The sequence below is a fragment of the Giraffa tippelskirchi genome, chromosome 4 (genome assembly GCF_054371585.1).
Source record: "Giraffa tippelskirchi isolate mGirTip1 chromosome 4, T2T-mGirTip1v1.2.pri, whole genome shotgun sequence".
NCBI classification, from domain to species: domain Eukaryota; kingdom Metazoa; phylum Chordata; class Mammalia; order Artiodactyla; family Giraffidae; genus Giraffa; species Giraffa tippelskirchi.
The window spans coordinates 192,023,560-192,040,041 of NC_137278.1; the positions used below are offsets into that span (position 1 = coordinate 192,023,560).

Consider the following 16,482-nt stretch of genomic DNA (forward strand, 5'->3'; position numbering starts at 1 on the left):
GAAAGCTGTGGGCTTTGTTGACAAACCAAGTCTTCTACCACTTTATGGCACCCTTGGACAGGTTACTTAGCTTTAGTTCCTACTATTAGATGGGGATAGTATCTTCCAAGATTTCTGTGAGAACTCATGGTTTGTTTGCAAAGGCATGGTCAAGTAGTAGACTTTGAGTGAAGAGTTACTATTGTTAAGATGGCTAATTTAAAAGAAATATTAATGCTCAGGAAAGACAAATAAAACATGTTCTGGGCACTATTTTAGGCCAGTAGTTTTTGAACTTGATTATTCTGCAACTGAAACTACATGAAATACTTTGATATTTTCTATTTTATTTTATATAAACAACATGGCCTCTATCTACTTAATTTATTTTACCTTTTAAGGGATTACAACTTGAACCTTTTATGTGATTATTATAAATAAGAATAAATAGTTGATTATGATACTTATTTTAAAATTGCCTTTATTTATGGACAAAATAATGTATTTCTAATCGAAAATTTTGTCTCCCTGTAGGGTGAGTAAATACTATACTGAGCTCCTGCCTTGTATGTTTCATGCTTTATATGAGAGTCTTTATGTTTTTTCTGTAAAAGGAGCCTCCCCTTAATGAATAGAATTCTGCTTCATGTGAATGACTTGGAAATCTAGTCAGATACCTGGACTAGGCAACCTAAAGAATAGAATATTTGCCTTTGAGATTACTCATTTAAAACATAATTCATTATAAATACAAGGAAAACTGTTATTTGTTATTACTAGTACCTGCTTTTGTTTCTCCAGCTGTTAGTGTTATTTGTGGCAGTAGTGGCTGTTTTCACAAAAGGTTTAAGTCATTCACAAGAGAGACTGGAAAATTCTGAAATGTGCCTGGGCTCAATTTGGTGAAAATTGCAAGTAATTCAGTGCTAATTTTTGTTTCTGTAACACCTTGCTTGGACGGGCCAGGAACTTGGGGATGTGAAGTGAAATCATACCTTTAGGCAGAAAAAAAAACAGTGAATTTTTAGGCAAAAAAAAAAAAAGTGAACTTTTGAGTTGCTAATTGACACTAGAAAGATGAATGACTGACCTAAGGCCAGATTGCTTGTACTCTGGACAGTAATTTTACATACAGTGCCTTCTTTGTGCACCTAAATTCACCTGTACCTTAATATGGTTTTGAAAGTGATACCAATCACTTTTGATAGGGGAAAATAAATATCATTGTAATTTTGGAGGTCAAGAGGCTCTTCAGTTGTTCTTTGCTTTCTGCCATAAGGGTGGTGTCATCTGCATATCTGAGGTTATTGGTATTTCCCCCGGCAATCTTGATTCCAGCTTGTGCTTCATCCAGCCCTGCGTTTCACATGTGGTACTCTGCATATAAGTTAAACAAGCAGGGTAACAATATAGAGCCTTGATGTACTGTATGTACGTACTGTATGTACTGGATATCAATAACCTTAGATATGCAGATGACACTACCTTTATGGCAGAATGCAAAGAAGAGCTCAAGAGCCTCTTGAAGAAAGTGAAAGAGGAGAGTGAAAAAGTTGGCTTAAAACTCAACATTCAGAAAACTAAGATCATGGCATGTGGTCCCATCACTTCATGGCAAATAGATGGGGAAACGGACAGACTTTATTTCTTTAGGCTCCAAAATCACTGCAAATGATGACTGCAGCCATGAAATTAAAAGACGCTTGCTCCTTGGAAGAAAAGTTATGACTAATCTAGACAGCATACTTTGCCAACAAAGGTCTAGTTAGTTAAAGCTAGTTAAAGCTTTGGTTTTTCCAGTAGTCACGCATGGATGTGAGAGATGAGCGCTGAAGAATTGATGCTTTTGAACTGTGGTGTTGGAGAAGGCTCTTGAGAGTCCTTTGGACTGCAAGGAGATCCAGCCAGTCAGTCCTAAATGAAATCAGTCCTGAATATTCATTGGAAGGACTGATGCTGAAGCTGAAACTCCCGATAGTTTGGCTACCTGATGGGAAGAACTGACTCATTTGAAAAGACCCTGATGCTGGGAAAGATTGAAGGCGGAAGGAGAAGGGGACGACAGAGGATGAGATGGTTGGATGGCATCACCAACTCAATGGGCATGAGTTTGAGTAAACTCTGGGAGTTGGTGTTGGACAGGGAGGCCGAACGGGCTGCAGTCCTTGGGGTTGCAAAGAGTCAGACACAACTGAGTGACTGAACTGAACTAAATTTTGGAGTTTGCATGTAGGTGGTTTGTCATGTTACTGTTAAGTAAAAGCCAATCCAGATTTGGGTAAGGAAAGACTTTATTCAAAAAGATAATTGCAATAGGGAGAATGCTCTGACTGCACTATCTGCAGGCATTTTAAAGTAAAACAGAAAAAGATTTTTATGGACAAGCGTGAGCAGTCTAGCAGGAACTTTGTAGGAGTGTGAGCTGAGTGGGTGGTGGTAAGCAGATTCAAGATCAGGAAAGTGAAACTGGAGTTTCTAATTTCCTGCAGTCATTTGATGGCTTGGAAAGAGCTGTTAGGGGACCTAACATCAGCTTGCTTAAATTTAGGGCTAACCAAACTTTAGGGGCTTGAAGGAAAGAGAAAAGTCTGACTAAAGGTAGACTTTTTGGTCGAGCCAAGTCAGTGGCTAAGCAAGGGAAATTGTGAGCGCTTGGTCAGTCCTACTGTTGTTTAAAACAAAATTTGTCAGTCTTAGGAATATGTTTTAGTCCACTCAGGCTGCTATAACAAAATATAGACTGGATGGCTTATAAGCAACAGAACTTCATTTATAAGTCTGGAGGCTGATAGCAGCAGGGTCTCAGTATGGTCAGATTCTGGTGAGGACTCTCCTCAGGTTGCAGACAGCTAAGACCTCTCTTTGTATCTTCTCAGGGCGGAGAGACGAGAGCTCTCCCTGGACTCTTAAAAGGGTACTGATCCCATTTATGAGGATTTCACCCTTATGACCTTCCCAAGGCCACACCTCCTGATAATATTCACTTGAGGGGGGATTGTAGGGTTTCAGCATGAGAATTTTGAGGGGCACAAACATTCAGTCCACAACAGGGTAGGCTAAAGTCATGGTGAGTTTGGTCTGATTATTTATGTTCAGTTCAGTTCAGTCGCTCAGTCGTGTCCGACTCTTTGCGACCCCATGAACCGCAGCACGCCAGGCCTCCCTGTCCATCACCAACGCCCGGAATTTACCCAAACTCATGTCCATTGAGTTGGTGATGCCATCTAACCATCTCATCCTCTGTCGTCCCCTTCTCCTTCCGCCTTCAATCTTTCCCAACATCAGGGTCTTTTCAAATGAGTCAGCTCTTCGCATCAGGTGGCCAAAATATTGGAGTTTCAGCTTCAACATCAGTCCTTCCAGTGAACACCCAGGACTGATCTCCTTTAGGATGGACTGGTTGGATCTCCTTGCAGTCCAAGGGACTCTCAAGAGTCTTCTCCAACACCACAGTTCAAAAGCATCAATTCTTTAGCGCTCAGCTTTCTTTGTAGTCCAACTCTCACATCCATACATGACTACTGGAAAAACCATAGCCTTGACTAGACGGACCTTTGTTGACAAAGTAATGTCTCTGCTTTTTAATATGCTATCTAGGTTGGTCATAACTTTCCTTCCAAGGAGTAAGCATCTTTTAATTTCATGGCTGCAATCACCATCTGTGGTGATTTTGGAGCCAAAAAAATAAAGTCTGACACTGTTTCCACTGTTTCCCCATCTATTTCCCATGAAGTGATGGGACCAGATGCCATGATCTTAGTTTTCTGAATGTTGAGCTTTAAGCCAACTTTTTCACTCTCCTCTTTCACTTTCATCAAGAGGCTCTTTAGTTCTTCTTCGCTTTCTGCCATAAGGGTGGTGTTATCTGCATATCTGAGGTTATTGATATTTCTCCCGGCAATCTTGATTCCAGCTTGTGTTTCTTCCAGCCCAGCGTTTCTCATGATGTACTCTGCATATAAGTTAAATAAGCAGGGTGACAATATACAGCCTTGACGTACTCCTTTTCCTATTTGGAACCAGTGTGTTGTTCCATGTCCAGTTCTAACTGTTGCTTCCTGACCTGCATACAGGTTTCTCAAGAGACAGGTCAGGGAGTCTAATATTCCCATTTCTTTCAGAATTTTCCATAGTTTATTGTGATCCACACAGTCAAAGGCTTTGGCGTAGTCGATAAAGCAGAAATAGATGTTTTTCTGGAACTCTCTTGCTTTTTCGATGATTATGTAGGTGTAGGCATTTTAAGTTTGCTTCAGTGGGATTTTTTTTATAAGGAATCTTGGAATGAACTTTAAAAGCCTCTTGAGGCCAAAGAAGCCAAGTCAGGTAGTCACCATTGGATTTCACTTGCAGTACTTACAGATTTGGGTGAGTTCTTCAAGTCCCCAAAATATCCTGGGGTTCCTGGGCCTGCCTGAAATTAAATTTGCTTACTTTACCTTTAAGTCTGAGAACTCTGTAAGCCGATTACCAGTCTAGTTTTCCCAAGAGGACTGTAAGCATCGCTCCATAAAATCAACCACAGCTCCTTAAAAGTGTCTGGTGGTATTAGATTAAAGGAACATAACTTTCAAATATGACATCCAGTCAAAGCCTTGGTTGCATAATAATGTTTCCAGCCAGAAGGACAGACTCTTATTGACCTTATGCAAATAAGTATCTTGCCATGAACATAAGAAAACTCAGTTAATACCTGAGATTTGTTTGTGAATGATGGAGTCAGGGTGATAAATGTCTTATTTCCGTTTACAGAAGTAAATTTGTGTTGTAGGTTACTTACATTGTCATTGAATTATAGGTAGCTTAAGAGAAAAGACAAACAAATTCCTTATATCTACAGAATAGGACATTAAAGCATCAGCAGTATTTTAAAACCTACAGTCACTGTTTGTCAGTTTATTCAGTCCTAAGTGATTAATTCTTGTTCTGCTAGATCTTGGGTTAGCAGTCTCATGGATCCATTTGCTTCTCCACTAGGTTTTTGGGAATCCTGACTCAGTATAGTCTCAAAGTTATTTAAGTGATACCATCAGAAGCCTGCGTCCAAGAGTATAGTCCTCTTTCAACAATACTTGTTTTGTTGTTGAAGATAAATGCTTGGCCTATAGCTGATTTGCAGGTGCTTTCAGAGAAGCATCAAAGTAAAACAACACTCTGTAATGACAAGACTTGAAATGGTGGTGATAGTTTATTATGAATAATTTCAAAACTGAAAGATCTGATGAGAGTTTGTTATAGAAAATAATGCAGTTGATAAATAAGTTTGGTTGTTTTTATGGCATGCACACCAAAATAAGTTCAGAGAAGTTTTAGGCAAAATATCTGTAAACATAATGATTAATCTTATTTTTAAAAAGTAGATATTACATAGATTCATGAGTATAAATGAATATAATCTTTGCAGAGAAGAATACTTAAAGATATGTAGTAATCTTGAGACATAATGTATCTTGAAGCATATAGTTAGAGCATATGAAGAGTAATATCAAGATTATCATGTAGAATTTTTTAGTTAAGTCTGGAGTAAGTCCTGAACATCTGTCTAATAAAATTCCATAAGTAAGTTGTGTGACTCCCTGATGGAGAACCCTCACTGGTCTACCAAGAATATACTGTATTCAAATTAAAGAAATGAAATTATGACCAAGATAACACTAAAAAAATCATAAAAAAATAGAGTAATGAAAATTGTAATTGACACTGTACTGTTGTCTAATATTGGAGGAAGCACCACTCAGTCTGTTGATCAGTAGAAACGTTGTGGACACTGAGACTAATGATAAATTTCTAGGAACTTCATTCAACTTTTGAAATAATCATACTGACATTTTACCCATTCAGATTTAATTTAGGGAGGGTAAGCATCTCTTCTGACTTGACTGTGCTTCGTATACAAAGCATAACATTGATCAAATAAACCAATTATTTTTAATGCCTCTCTTTTTACAAGGTGAAAGGATAAGTCCTTTGTGAACTTCCAGGGGCTCTTTAGGAAATTCTAAAGAGGTATAGGTGCAAAATACATCCTTTAGTATTTTATTTTGAAAAGATAGAATGTCAAAACCTCTCAGGGAATTCGAACATTTGATTAAATAGGATCATGGATCAGTGTCAAAAAAATTTTTTTTTTGAAAGTGAACATAGGAAGCAACCTTAGCTCTTTCAGAAGTGAGAAGACACTTTAAAATAGTAAGACGTGATAAAATTAAGACCAGTTACAGGAAATTCTGAAAGACACCGGATTTTTGGCTTCTGGGGAGATTGGTTACTCAGAAAGCAAAGAAAAACCTCTTAAGGAGCAGATCAGTAACCCAAGAAGTTTTTGTCATTTTAGTGGAAAATCAGGTTTTAGTTTTATACAAGTATAATATTTGATAGTGAAGCACTTTCTGAAAATCTTACAAGTAAACCTGTCGCGTCTTAGCTGCTTTTGATGACAAAATTATTTTTTTTCATGAGCTTGTTATAACTTTGTGTTTCTATTCAGGTTTTGTTCTATACATGTTCCTTTTTCTCATTCTGAACCACTTTTAGTCATTTTACTTTAGTACTGTTTTCTTTTTCCTTAAAAGCACATCTTGCATAACTTGTATACAGAGTTGTTCTTTTCTGTCATCATTTCTCCTATTAGAGTCTCCTTTACATACAAGATTGTAACTTATAATTACAGTAACTACTATTTTACAGAGAAAACTATGAAGTAGAGAATTGTGAATTGTCATATACCAGCATTTTGTAGGTAGAGTGGCAGAGCTTATGAATATATATCTTACAACTTCTTATAGTCATATTCTTCCAAGTAGTACAACTTCTCAATGTGGCAGAAGTGAATATATTTATTAATAGATTCAAATATACATAGCTTCTTGGTGCCATGAAAATAAGAAACAGAAACCTATATAAACTTGAAATGCTTATGCCTCAGTGTTCTGTCTTACATAGAAATGACCTAGGTATTTAGTGAATATTCATGAACTAACTTACTAACTTAAAGCCTTAAGTGAAAGTGAAGTCGCTCAGTCGTGTCCGACTCTTTGCGACCCCATGGACTGTAGCCTACCAGGCTCCTCCGTCCATGGGATTCTCCAGGCAAGAGTACTGGAGTGGATTGCCATTTCCTTCTCCAAGGGATCTTCCCGACCCAGGGATCGAACCCGGGTCTCCGGCATTGGATGCAGACGCTTTAACCTCTGAGCCACCAGGGAAGTTCACTTAAAGCCTTAGACTTATGCTAAAAGACTTTGGAAACGATCTTCAAGTTGGCCTATTACAAGACATAATTACTTTCAAAATACAGTTTGTCAGAATAATGACTCAACTTGGCTAAATACAAATATAGATATAATGCTAGTTTATTCTATCAATAAACCTGTAAAAGTTTAGGAAGAGAGTTTTCAAGTAGAATAAAAATGTTTTCTTGTGTTATACTTAATGCCTGTAACTCAGAAGACGTAGCTGTTTTTATTAAACCTATGATATCAAACTAGTCTCACATACCAAAGATTTGCCTAAATGTTTTTTAACTTGGATTCTTAAAACATTTGGGTTAGTTTCTATAATTAGTGTTGTGAAAGTATAAGAATTTTAATTTCCTTAACTTCTGGAAATCTCTTCTATGAGAACTTTTTGTTGTTTTTATTTTAACAGCTTTAGTCACACACCGAACAATTCAAGTGTATAATTCAGTAGTTTTTAGTCGTTTCACAGAATCGTGCTGCCGCCACCACCACCGTCAGTTCTACTCAGAATAGAACTCCTTTAAGGGATTTCATAATGTAAAATTAAACTTGGCGATACCAACTAAAGGTAGGGAAGTAATTTTATATATATATATTGACACATTATATATATAGATACACATATACACGCATATATAGATACATATATACGTATGTATTCATATGTATACGTGTGTATATATGTATCTATATATATATAACGCGCATACACATGTACACATAGGAACACTTAAATAGAGAGCTTACTACAGCTTCAGTTTCAAGTTCCAGCTCACTGATGGTTTGTATAGAAGAGCTAGTTCTCTTCCTTCCTTTATTTTTAATTGTGTTTCTGGCAGATAGGGCAGGTTGAGGTTACCTACTCAGTCTCTGTGAAGGCTACCATCTTCCCACCATGATTTGTGGAGGAGACCTTTCGGATTTTCTTTGGCCTGACATGTAATCTCACAGAGACTGTGGACTACATTTTGAGTGAGGGATAGAAGAGAGACCACAGGTTGTCTGGGTGTCTCAGAAGCTCATTTGAGTGGGTAAAAGATCCAGCCTGTTTCCAATTTGTATTTTTGACTTCAGATCCGTAAGTCCCTGGTGGGTTAAAGGGAGCCTTAAAGTGATAATGACTGCAGGGAGCTGAGGCGTTGGTGTGAGACGAGTGGATAGAGGGGTGGAGGAGATTGGGGTATTAAAGGAGGACAGTTAAGGATTCAGGGGGAGCTGAAAGGAAGCTTGAGGGTGGTAAAAAGGAGGAAGAGAGAGGGTGATGGAAAAGGGGAGGTTTTAGGGAGATCCATCCTGTTTCTTAAGGAGAATATGGAAGTTCTAAATTATCTTAGTAAAAGTTTGCCATTTTTGAAGATACTGGACTCAATTAGTGCTGTAATGGTGAAGCTTGTCAGATAAGATGGAAGGACGCTCAATGGAGTGAGAATTACCTATGGGATTAGATAGTTAAACCAGACATGAGACTTTGAAAGAGCTGGGAAAGAATATTCCTTTGTGAGGAGCCAAGGAAATTCCCTTCTGTCATTTCCACTGTAGGAGTTGGGAAAGAGGCCTCACAGAAGAGCTGGGAATATTCCCACTCAAGAGTTGGAATGTGATGGATGAGGTGTGTTGGTTGAGGTGTGTTGGGGTCAGAGAGTCAAAAAAAATTCTTTGCTGGAAAATATTAAAGTAACTTCTACCATTTTGTAGCAGATAAGATGGCTACAGCACTGGTTCAGAATTTAAACTCAGGGAAAGATCCCTGAATCTCTTAGCAGGAGAGGAGTTGAAATGACTCTCGAAATGTGATTATTGAGGTGGGGATGGCACAGCTCCTTAGCTGAGGTCCAATCCTCATCCAAGTCATGTCACTATACAGATGTCAAATAAAAATAAATTCCTACTTGGCAAGGAGAGATTTTATTTGAAAAGGCTTTTGCAATGAGGAGATTGCTCTGACTACAAGGTATGCAGGTATCTCAGAATCAAACACAAAAAGGGCTTTCAGTGAATAGTACCAGCAGGATCTTTGTGGGAAAGTGGGACAAGTGGGTAGAGGTTAGCGGGTGACATGACCCGGGCAGTTTAACAGGAGGGGTGTGTGTGTGTGGTCTTAAGAGAGGGTGTTCTGGATTGGCTTGCTTAAGCTTAGAGCTAGCCAAAGTTTAGGGGTCTGTGGGGAACAGAGAAGCCTGACTAAACTGGTCAGACCAAGTCGGTGTGTCAGTTGGGCATTTGTGTGCATTTGGCCAGTACTTAATGTAAAATCCTTCTGGGTTTTTAAGAAGTATATTTTTAGATCAGGTTCTGAAAAATTCCTTTTAAATATTAGTAAAGATGTTTTTTTATATGACTGTCATACAGTGAACTGTGTTAGTAGGCATTCCCCAAATTAGTTAAAAGATATGGCTCCTCTTCCCAAGTGGCAGGGATCCTAGTTGAAGAAGGAAATATACTTAAAAAATGCCGTTATCAAATAAGTGGTAAAGACTGTAAGCGTAGAAAGAAGGAAAGCTGAGTCCTTGGAATAGATAAGATTTGAATCAGGACTTGCTTGCTTTGTGAGGTGGGAGAGGTATGAAGTAAGCAGGAAAGTGAGTACACTGTGGTAATGGGGGATGATGTGCTCACAGTTGATGTGTTAAAAACTAGTGTGTACCATCCAGAGACTGTGCAGGGTAAGGTAGAGTCATAGGTAGAAGTCACCTAGTGGGGCCCTGAGGTATTGAGGCTTTTTAATTTTAGGCAAAGGAAATCAGAAACCTTTTTGAATTGGATAAAATACAAGTATTAGAAGTAGGCTTCCTGGTGACTCAGATGGTAAAGAATCTGCCTTCAATGCAGGAGACTCAGGTTCAACCCCTGGGTTGGGAAGATCTCCTGGAGAAGGGGATGGGAACCCACTCTAGTATTCCTGCATGGAGAATCCTATGGACAGAGGATCCTGGCAGGAACCCCCAGGACCCAGTCCATGGGGTCACAAAGAGTCAGACACGACTGAGCATCTAACACAAACACACACACTAGAAGTAGAAAAAGGAAGGGAGAGAGTGTTGAGGTCTTTACTATTGAGGTAGTTTAGCATAGGGTAGGAGAAGGCAATGGCACCCCACTCCAGTACTCTTGCCTGGAAAATCCCATTGACGAAGGAGCCTGGTGGGTTGCCGTCCATGGGGTCGCTAAGAGTTGGACACGACTGAAGTGACTTAGCAGCAGCAGCAGCAGCATGGGGTAATGAAGGGCTAGAGTAGGGTAGTGGGTCTAAAAAGTGCAAAACAAGAGGCAGAGATAAGGATCTGCTAAAGAAGAATCAACAAGTCTGTAATTGGTAGATGAGGGGGAAGGCAGGCAGGGGGAAGGGAAGGTGTCAAGGATGGCTCCATGACACAACAGAGGAATTAGGAAAATTGTGGTACCATTGACTCTTGAGTTTCCTGTGGGAGAAAGGTGATGAATTTAATTTTATGGCAGGGAGAGATGGCCAGCTTGGATAATTTTCTTGTCCATACTCTGTTGATCTCTAAATAAGGAAGTGTAGAAGAGGAGAATATCCGAGTTCACCTGATTCACAAGCACCTCTGCTGCTGCTGCTGCTGCTAATCGCTTCAGTCGTGTCCGACTCTGTGCGATCCCATAGACGGCAGCCCACCAGGCTCTGCCGTCCCTGGGATTCTCCAGGCAAGAATACTGGAGTGGGTTGCCATACAAGCAACTCTATTCCAGTAATTTTCAAGTCATCTCCAGCTGAATTTCAGTTCTACCCATATAACTTCTTGTTGGCCGTCTCATCATCCTATTTCTTACAGCTGCAATGGCTCCTGCCAGGTCCCTGCTATCAAAGAATTTTGTTTTTAATAAAGCTAACCTTGCTATCACCAAGAGAATAATTAACCACAAAATCTTACAACATTGATGTACACTTCATTGATGTAACAGCTAACCATCTGTCAGCTATTGACTGCTTTAGTCCAATTTCCCACCTATCACTCAACTGAAACTGCTTTCTCCAAGTCTTCATAATCAAATCCAACTTGCCTTTTCTGTCCTTAATTCTTGACTTTTTTGCAGCATTCAAAAATGTTGACCAACACACAAACTTTCTATGTGACCCAGCAGTCCCACCTAGCTGTTTATTCAAGAGAAATGAAAGTGTATGACTCCACAAAAATTTGTACATCAATTGTTACAGCAACTTCACTAATAATAGCTAAAAACTGTAAACAGTCTGAATGTCTACACACTGGAAAATGGATAAACAAATTGTAGTATATACATACAATGGAATTCTGCTCAACAATAATGTTGATACATACAACAGAATGGATGAATCTCAAAAATATGCCAGCAAAAGAGTACACACTACAAGATTCCACAAAAATCTAGGTAACAGGCAAAGCTAATCAATAGCAACAGAAAGCAGATAATGGTTGCCAGGGCCAAGAGTAACCGGGATATATGGCAAAGGAACAGAGAACTTGGGGAGTAAGAGAAATATTCTGTGTCTTGATTGGAGTGGTTGTCACAGTTGCATACATTTATTAAAATTTAATGAACTGTACGCTTTATGTATATATGCATTTTATTGAATATAAATGATAATGTAACTTATATACAAAAGAAATAAGATTTCACAGAATGACCAATATATATACACCATTCAAACAAGAGGGTATAATGGAGGATGAGATCATATAGAGCTTCCTAAAAGGTCTATTTCCAGTTGGAAAAAAAGTGTTGACCGTATCTCCACCTATGTAGAATGTTCTCCTTATGATATACTTTTAATTCTTCTGATAATACTTAACCTGCCTTTTAGTTTCAAATATAGGTATACACTGAGAAAAGAGGAAGGGAAGCTTGTCATTTGAGACTGAGGACAACATAGAGGAGGATGGATGGGATATAAAGAGGTTTTTGAGAAGTTTAAGATGTTGGGGATGTATAATATTTATCTCACTTCCTGCTTCACTGAGATTACTTCGTGAGATGATGTGGGATGAAGGATTCAGAGCACGGAATTTGTCTTCAGGAAAGCAGAAAAAGGTTAGAATGGCACTAGAGAAAGATTGGAAGAAAGTTAATAAAGGAAAATAAGGATTTCTAACCTCTTGTGAGGGGTCACTAAAGAGATACGGTGGTGATTATTTGAGTTAGGAAGTCTGGGTATTAGGAAGTCTGAAGGTAAGCTCCTTGGAATGAAAATATTGAATGCATGGCATATATGCTACAACTCAGGGAAAGTGTGTGGGGATCCAGCCTATTTCTTTAGTAGATTAAAACAGTATTGGAAATCAAATTATACCTTTTAGATATCCCATTTAATATATTGCTAAATAGGTATTGGTGACAATATTGTAGAAAGTATTCAATATCAGAAGGATGTTTGGACAGGCTGAACTCTGGGATTTCTTAAGTGTGTATAGGTTTATGCGTAGTCCCTTAGAAGTCCTCAGTTATAATCAGTATTGCTAACTTAAATTGACTTGTCCACTCCTCCCCCTGCTCCTTTTTTTTTTTGTTACTCTTAAGTTTTGTGAGGCCTTAAATGACCAGAAAGGTTCTTTGGATTTTGTAGACCAGATATTTAATAGAAATGATAATGTTTGACTTGAAAGTCATAAAAGACATTTAGCTGCCACTTTAATGCCGTATGCAGATTTTGTATAGTTTTCCAAGGAGAGTACCATAAAGAAAGGTGCCCAATAAATATCGGATTATTACCACCCTTGCATTTTAAATTGTAAATGTTCTGGGGCTATTTCTTAACCATATGCAGCACTTAGCATTATATCCTTAACTTATATGACCTTTTTCCTGATTTTTATAATTGACCCATAGTATGAGGGACTCAGTTTTAGATAGTGCAGTGAACACAATGTGGACTGATAAATCAGTGTGATGTATTAAGGGCTGGAAATGAGCCAAAAGTGAATCTGTGCTGGAAATTTACTAATTTGCCAGTAGCAGCTGTAGGTACACAAACAAGTGGAAAAGGCTGTCACTTTTTGAAAAAGCTATCCGCCCATTTGTTTTTAACTAAGAAAGTTAGATTTAGACTTAGAAGGAAAGTTACTGTTGTGCTTACTGATGAAAATAGTGGACCTCATAAGTCTGTTTGGCCAACACAGCCCATAAACTAGCTTAAACATCACTTTTTTTCTTTACTCTTTTTGAACACTTTAATTTTTCAAAAATTAATTTCTTAAAAGGGGAGTGGTTAGTTTTCAGTGGTACTTGGTCTTAGCTTTGGATGACAGGCCTTTAGTGAGTCTTGTGAGAGAAGACCATGTAGGTTATTACTTCTTACTGGGCTTTTTGTTTGGGTGCCTCATTTATGTTCTTCATCTCAGCCTCTAGATCTGTGCTATCCATTTGACCACTTGTCTACTTAAATTTAAATGAATTAAGATTAAATAAAGTTAAAAAATTAATTTTTTAGTTGTAATAGCCACATGTGGCCAGTGGCTATTGTATTGTACAGTGGAAAGAACACATCTGTCATCGTAGAAATTTCTGTTGGATAGTGGTGCTCTGAATCTTTAATAACTATTGATACCAGGAAAGTAAATGTCAGAAGCTTGGAATAAATGATTTAAAAAAAAAACCCAAACCAATATTTTGGGTAAAAAAAAAACATTTATACTGCTCAGTCCTAGTGGCTTCAGCTTCCTCAGAGTTAAATACTGTCTCTTAGATAGGCTTTATGTATAATTTTAGTATTAAGTCTTATTCAAAGATCATTCTAATAATATAAAGCAATAAAAAAATGGTTGTATTAAGAACTGTATCTGCCAGACTGTTTTAACAATTTTATTAAGGTATAGTTGATAATACACTTAATTACACATAAGTAAAGTTTAACAAGTTTTGACATACGTATACACTTCTGGAGCCATCATCAGTCACTACAATATAGTCATCACCTACAAAGGTTTCCGCGTGCCCCTTTATCATTCCTCCTTCCTTTTCTTTCCCGCCTTCTCTCCCCACCTCCAGATAACCACTGATCTGCTTTTTGTCATAATAATCTAAATTTTCTAAAATTGTGTATAAATGGAGATGCAGTATATACTTTTCTCTGTCTGGCTTCTTTCATTCTACATAACGATTTTGAGATTCACTCAAGTTACATGAACAGATAGTTCATTACTTTTTTTTGGGAGGAGGGGGCTATGCTCTGCGGGATGTGGGGTTTTATCAGTAGTTTTTCCACCAGGGATTGAACCCAGCGTCCCTTCAGTGGAGGCTCAGAGTCTTAACTACTGAGCTGCCAGGGAAGTCCAATAGTTCATTACTTTTTATCGTATGGATATATCACAGTTTATTCATCCATTAGTCTGTTGATGACATTTGGGTTGGTTGCAGTTTGGGTTACTACAAGTAAGCTGCTATGAACATTATACATAGGTCTTTGTATTGACATTATACTTTTATTTCTCTGAAGTAAATATCCAGACATGGAGTGGCTGGATCCTACTATATGATCCATATAGTAAGTTGTTTATTTACTCTTTTAAGAAACTGCCAAACTGCTTTCCAAAAATGCTGCACCATTTTATAAGGCCCCCCTCAATAAAGTATGAGTGGTCCACTGGCTCCATATGCTTGTCAAATTCTTGAAATGATCAAGCTTTTTTATTTTGTCTGACAGACTGTTTTAATAAGAAAAGACTGTCCTGGTAGAATTGATTCCCCTTCTTGCAAGTCTTTTGTATTTAAAATGCTGCAGAAATAATGCTTTGTTTGTGAAAAGATTTCAACAGTTTCCTATACATTTATTTACTCTTTGATAGTATTTGCTCACCATCGCTGATTTGAAACTCAGTTTATGGGAATCAATGCATTTTGTTCATTTTGACTTATGTACTTTTCTCTTTTCGTTCTAGCGGCCCCTTTGTTGCTTTATGCAAACAGACGGGACTTGCGATTGGTTGATGCTGCAAATGGCAAAGAGAATGCTACGATTGTAGTTGGAGGCTTGGAGGATGCAGCTGCGTTGGACTTTGTGTTTAGTCATGGCTTGATATACTGGAGTGATGTCAGCGAAGAAGCCATTAAACGAATAGAGTTCAACAAAACTGAGAGTGTACAGAATGTTGTTGTTTCTGGATTATTGTCCCCTGATGGGCTGGCATGTGATTGGCTTGGAGAAAAATTGTACTGGACAGATTCTGAAACTAATCGTATTGAAGTTTCTAATTTAGATGGATCTTTACGAAAAGTTTTATTTTGGCAAGAGTTGGATCAACCTAGAGCTATTGCCTTAGATCCTTCAAGTGGGTAAGTTTTGCATAATGTACAAAGGTTATTGTATCTCCTCCTGGCTGTTTTCTTTCCATTAGCATAGACACGCCTCACTTCCAAGAGAAAAGAAACACTAGACCCCACTTTAAGGTTCTTTGGACTTTGTCAAGTAGACTTGAATGTGGGAAGTTAAGTTAGGTCATGTTCTTAAAGTAAGGTGCGTTTATAAATAGTTTTGTGTTTCTAGTATCACTTAGGGGATAGCCATGTTAAGTTGTTAACTCATATCTAGTTCACTAAACATGTATTTATCATAAAGTTTATTTTCTAATAAGAGAAACTTGAAACTATGGACAAATTTTACTGTATAGAATGTGAACTGGTCCCCAGCTGCTTCTCTCTTACCGTGTTTCAGTCCTGCCTGTACAGTTCCTTGCTGTGTCTCTGTTGAACACATTGTCATGCCAGAGTCTGTCATGGCCAGGTGTAGATAATAAAACGTGAACATGAAATGAACTACTATTAATTGGTTAAAATCTAAAGATAAATACCTGTGAATAACTCTTTTAGTACTTCTTTTTCTTTGACTCTCAAGTGTATTGGAATGCTTTAAAACTCATTTATAGGAGGGAGTGGACTAATATTATGTAATAAGTTAAAATTTGGGAAAAAATGAAAGAAAAGTTTATATATGCTCTTTTGTCTTGATATCAGATCCTTTTGGTGACAAAGTCTTAAGACAGTGCCGTATTACAGGAAAATGAAAAGCTTTGTCTGACTATAAAAGATAACATGGGCAATAGTGAGTGAAATTTTAGAGTGACAAGTTCTAGAAAGCATACATATATACTTTATATAATATATAAAAATGTATTTTTAGAGAAGCATTAAGAGGTTTCTGCTAAAGTCAGATGTTCTTTTAATAAAGCATCAGAAAATATTATACTGACTCTAGTGGTAGGAAACAGGGTTGTGTGTTCCAAGGAGAAGGTCATAGATGTTGAATGTATAGTAAACTGTCCTGATTGAAGAATCT

The 16,482-nt window shown here is 37.9% G+C and overlaps 1 protein-coding gene across 18 annotated transcripts in view; it reads left to right on the forward strand.

The window, feature by feature from the left end:
- Nucleotides 1-16,482, forward strand: part of LRP6 (LDL receptor related protein 6) — a 184,772-nt gene that overhangs the window by 5,086 nt on the left and 163,204 nt on the right. For 15 of the 18 annotated variants that reach the window (XR_014081982.1, XM_081589307.1, XM_081589312.1 and 12 more), the window contains one exon: nucleotides 15,089-15,482. The exons of the other annotated variants lie outside the window; for them this stretch is intronic. Coding sequence is in view for 14 of the 15 variants with exons in the window: in XM_081589307.1 (XP_081445433.1) it covers nucleotides 15,089-15,482 (394 nt within the window). In the remaining variant the exon portion in view is untranslated. The remainder of the gene's footprint in view (nucleotides 1-15,088; nucleotides 15,483-16,482) is intronic. 18 annotated transcript variants of the gene reach the window in all.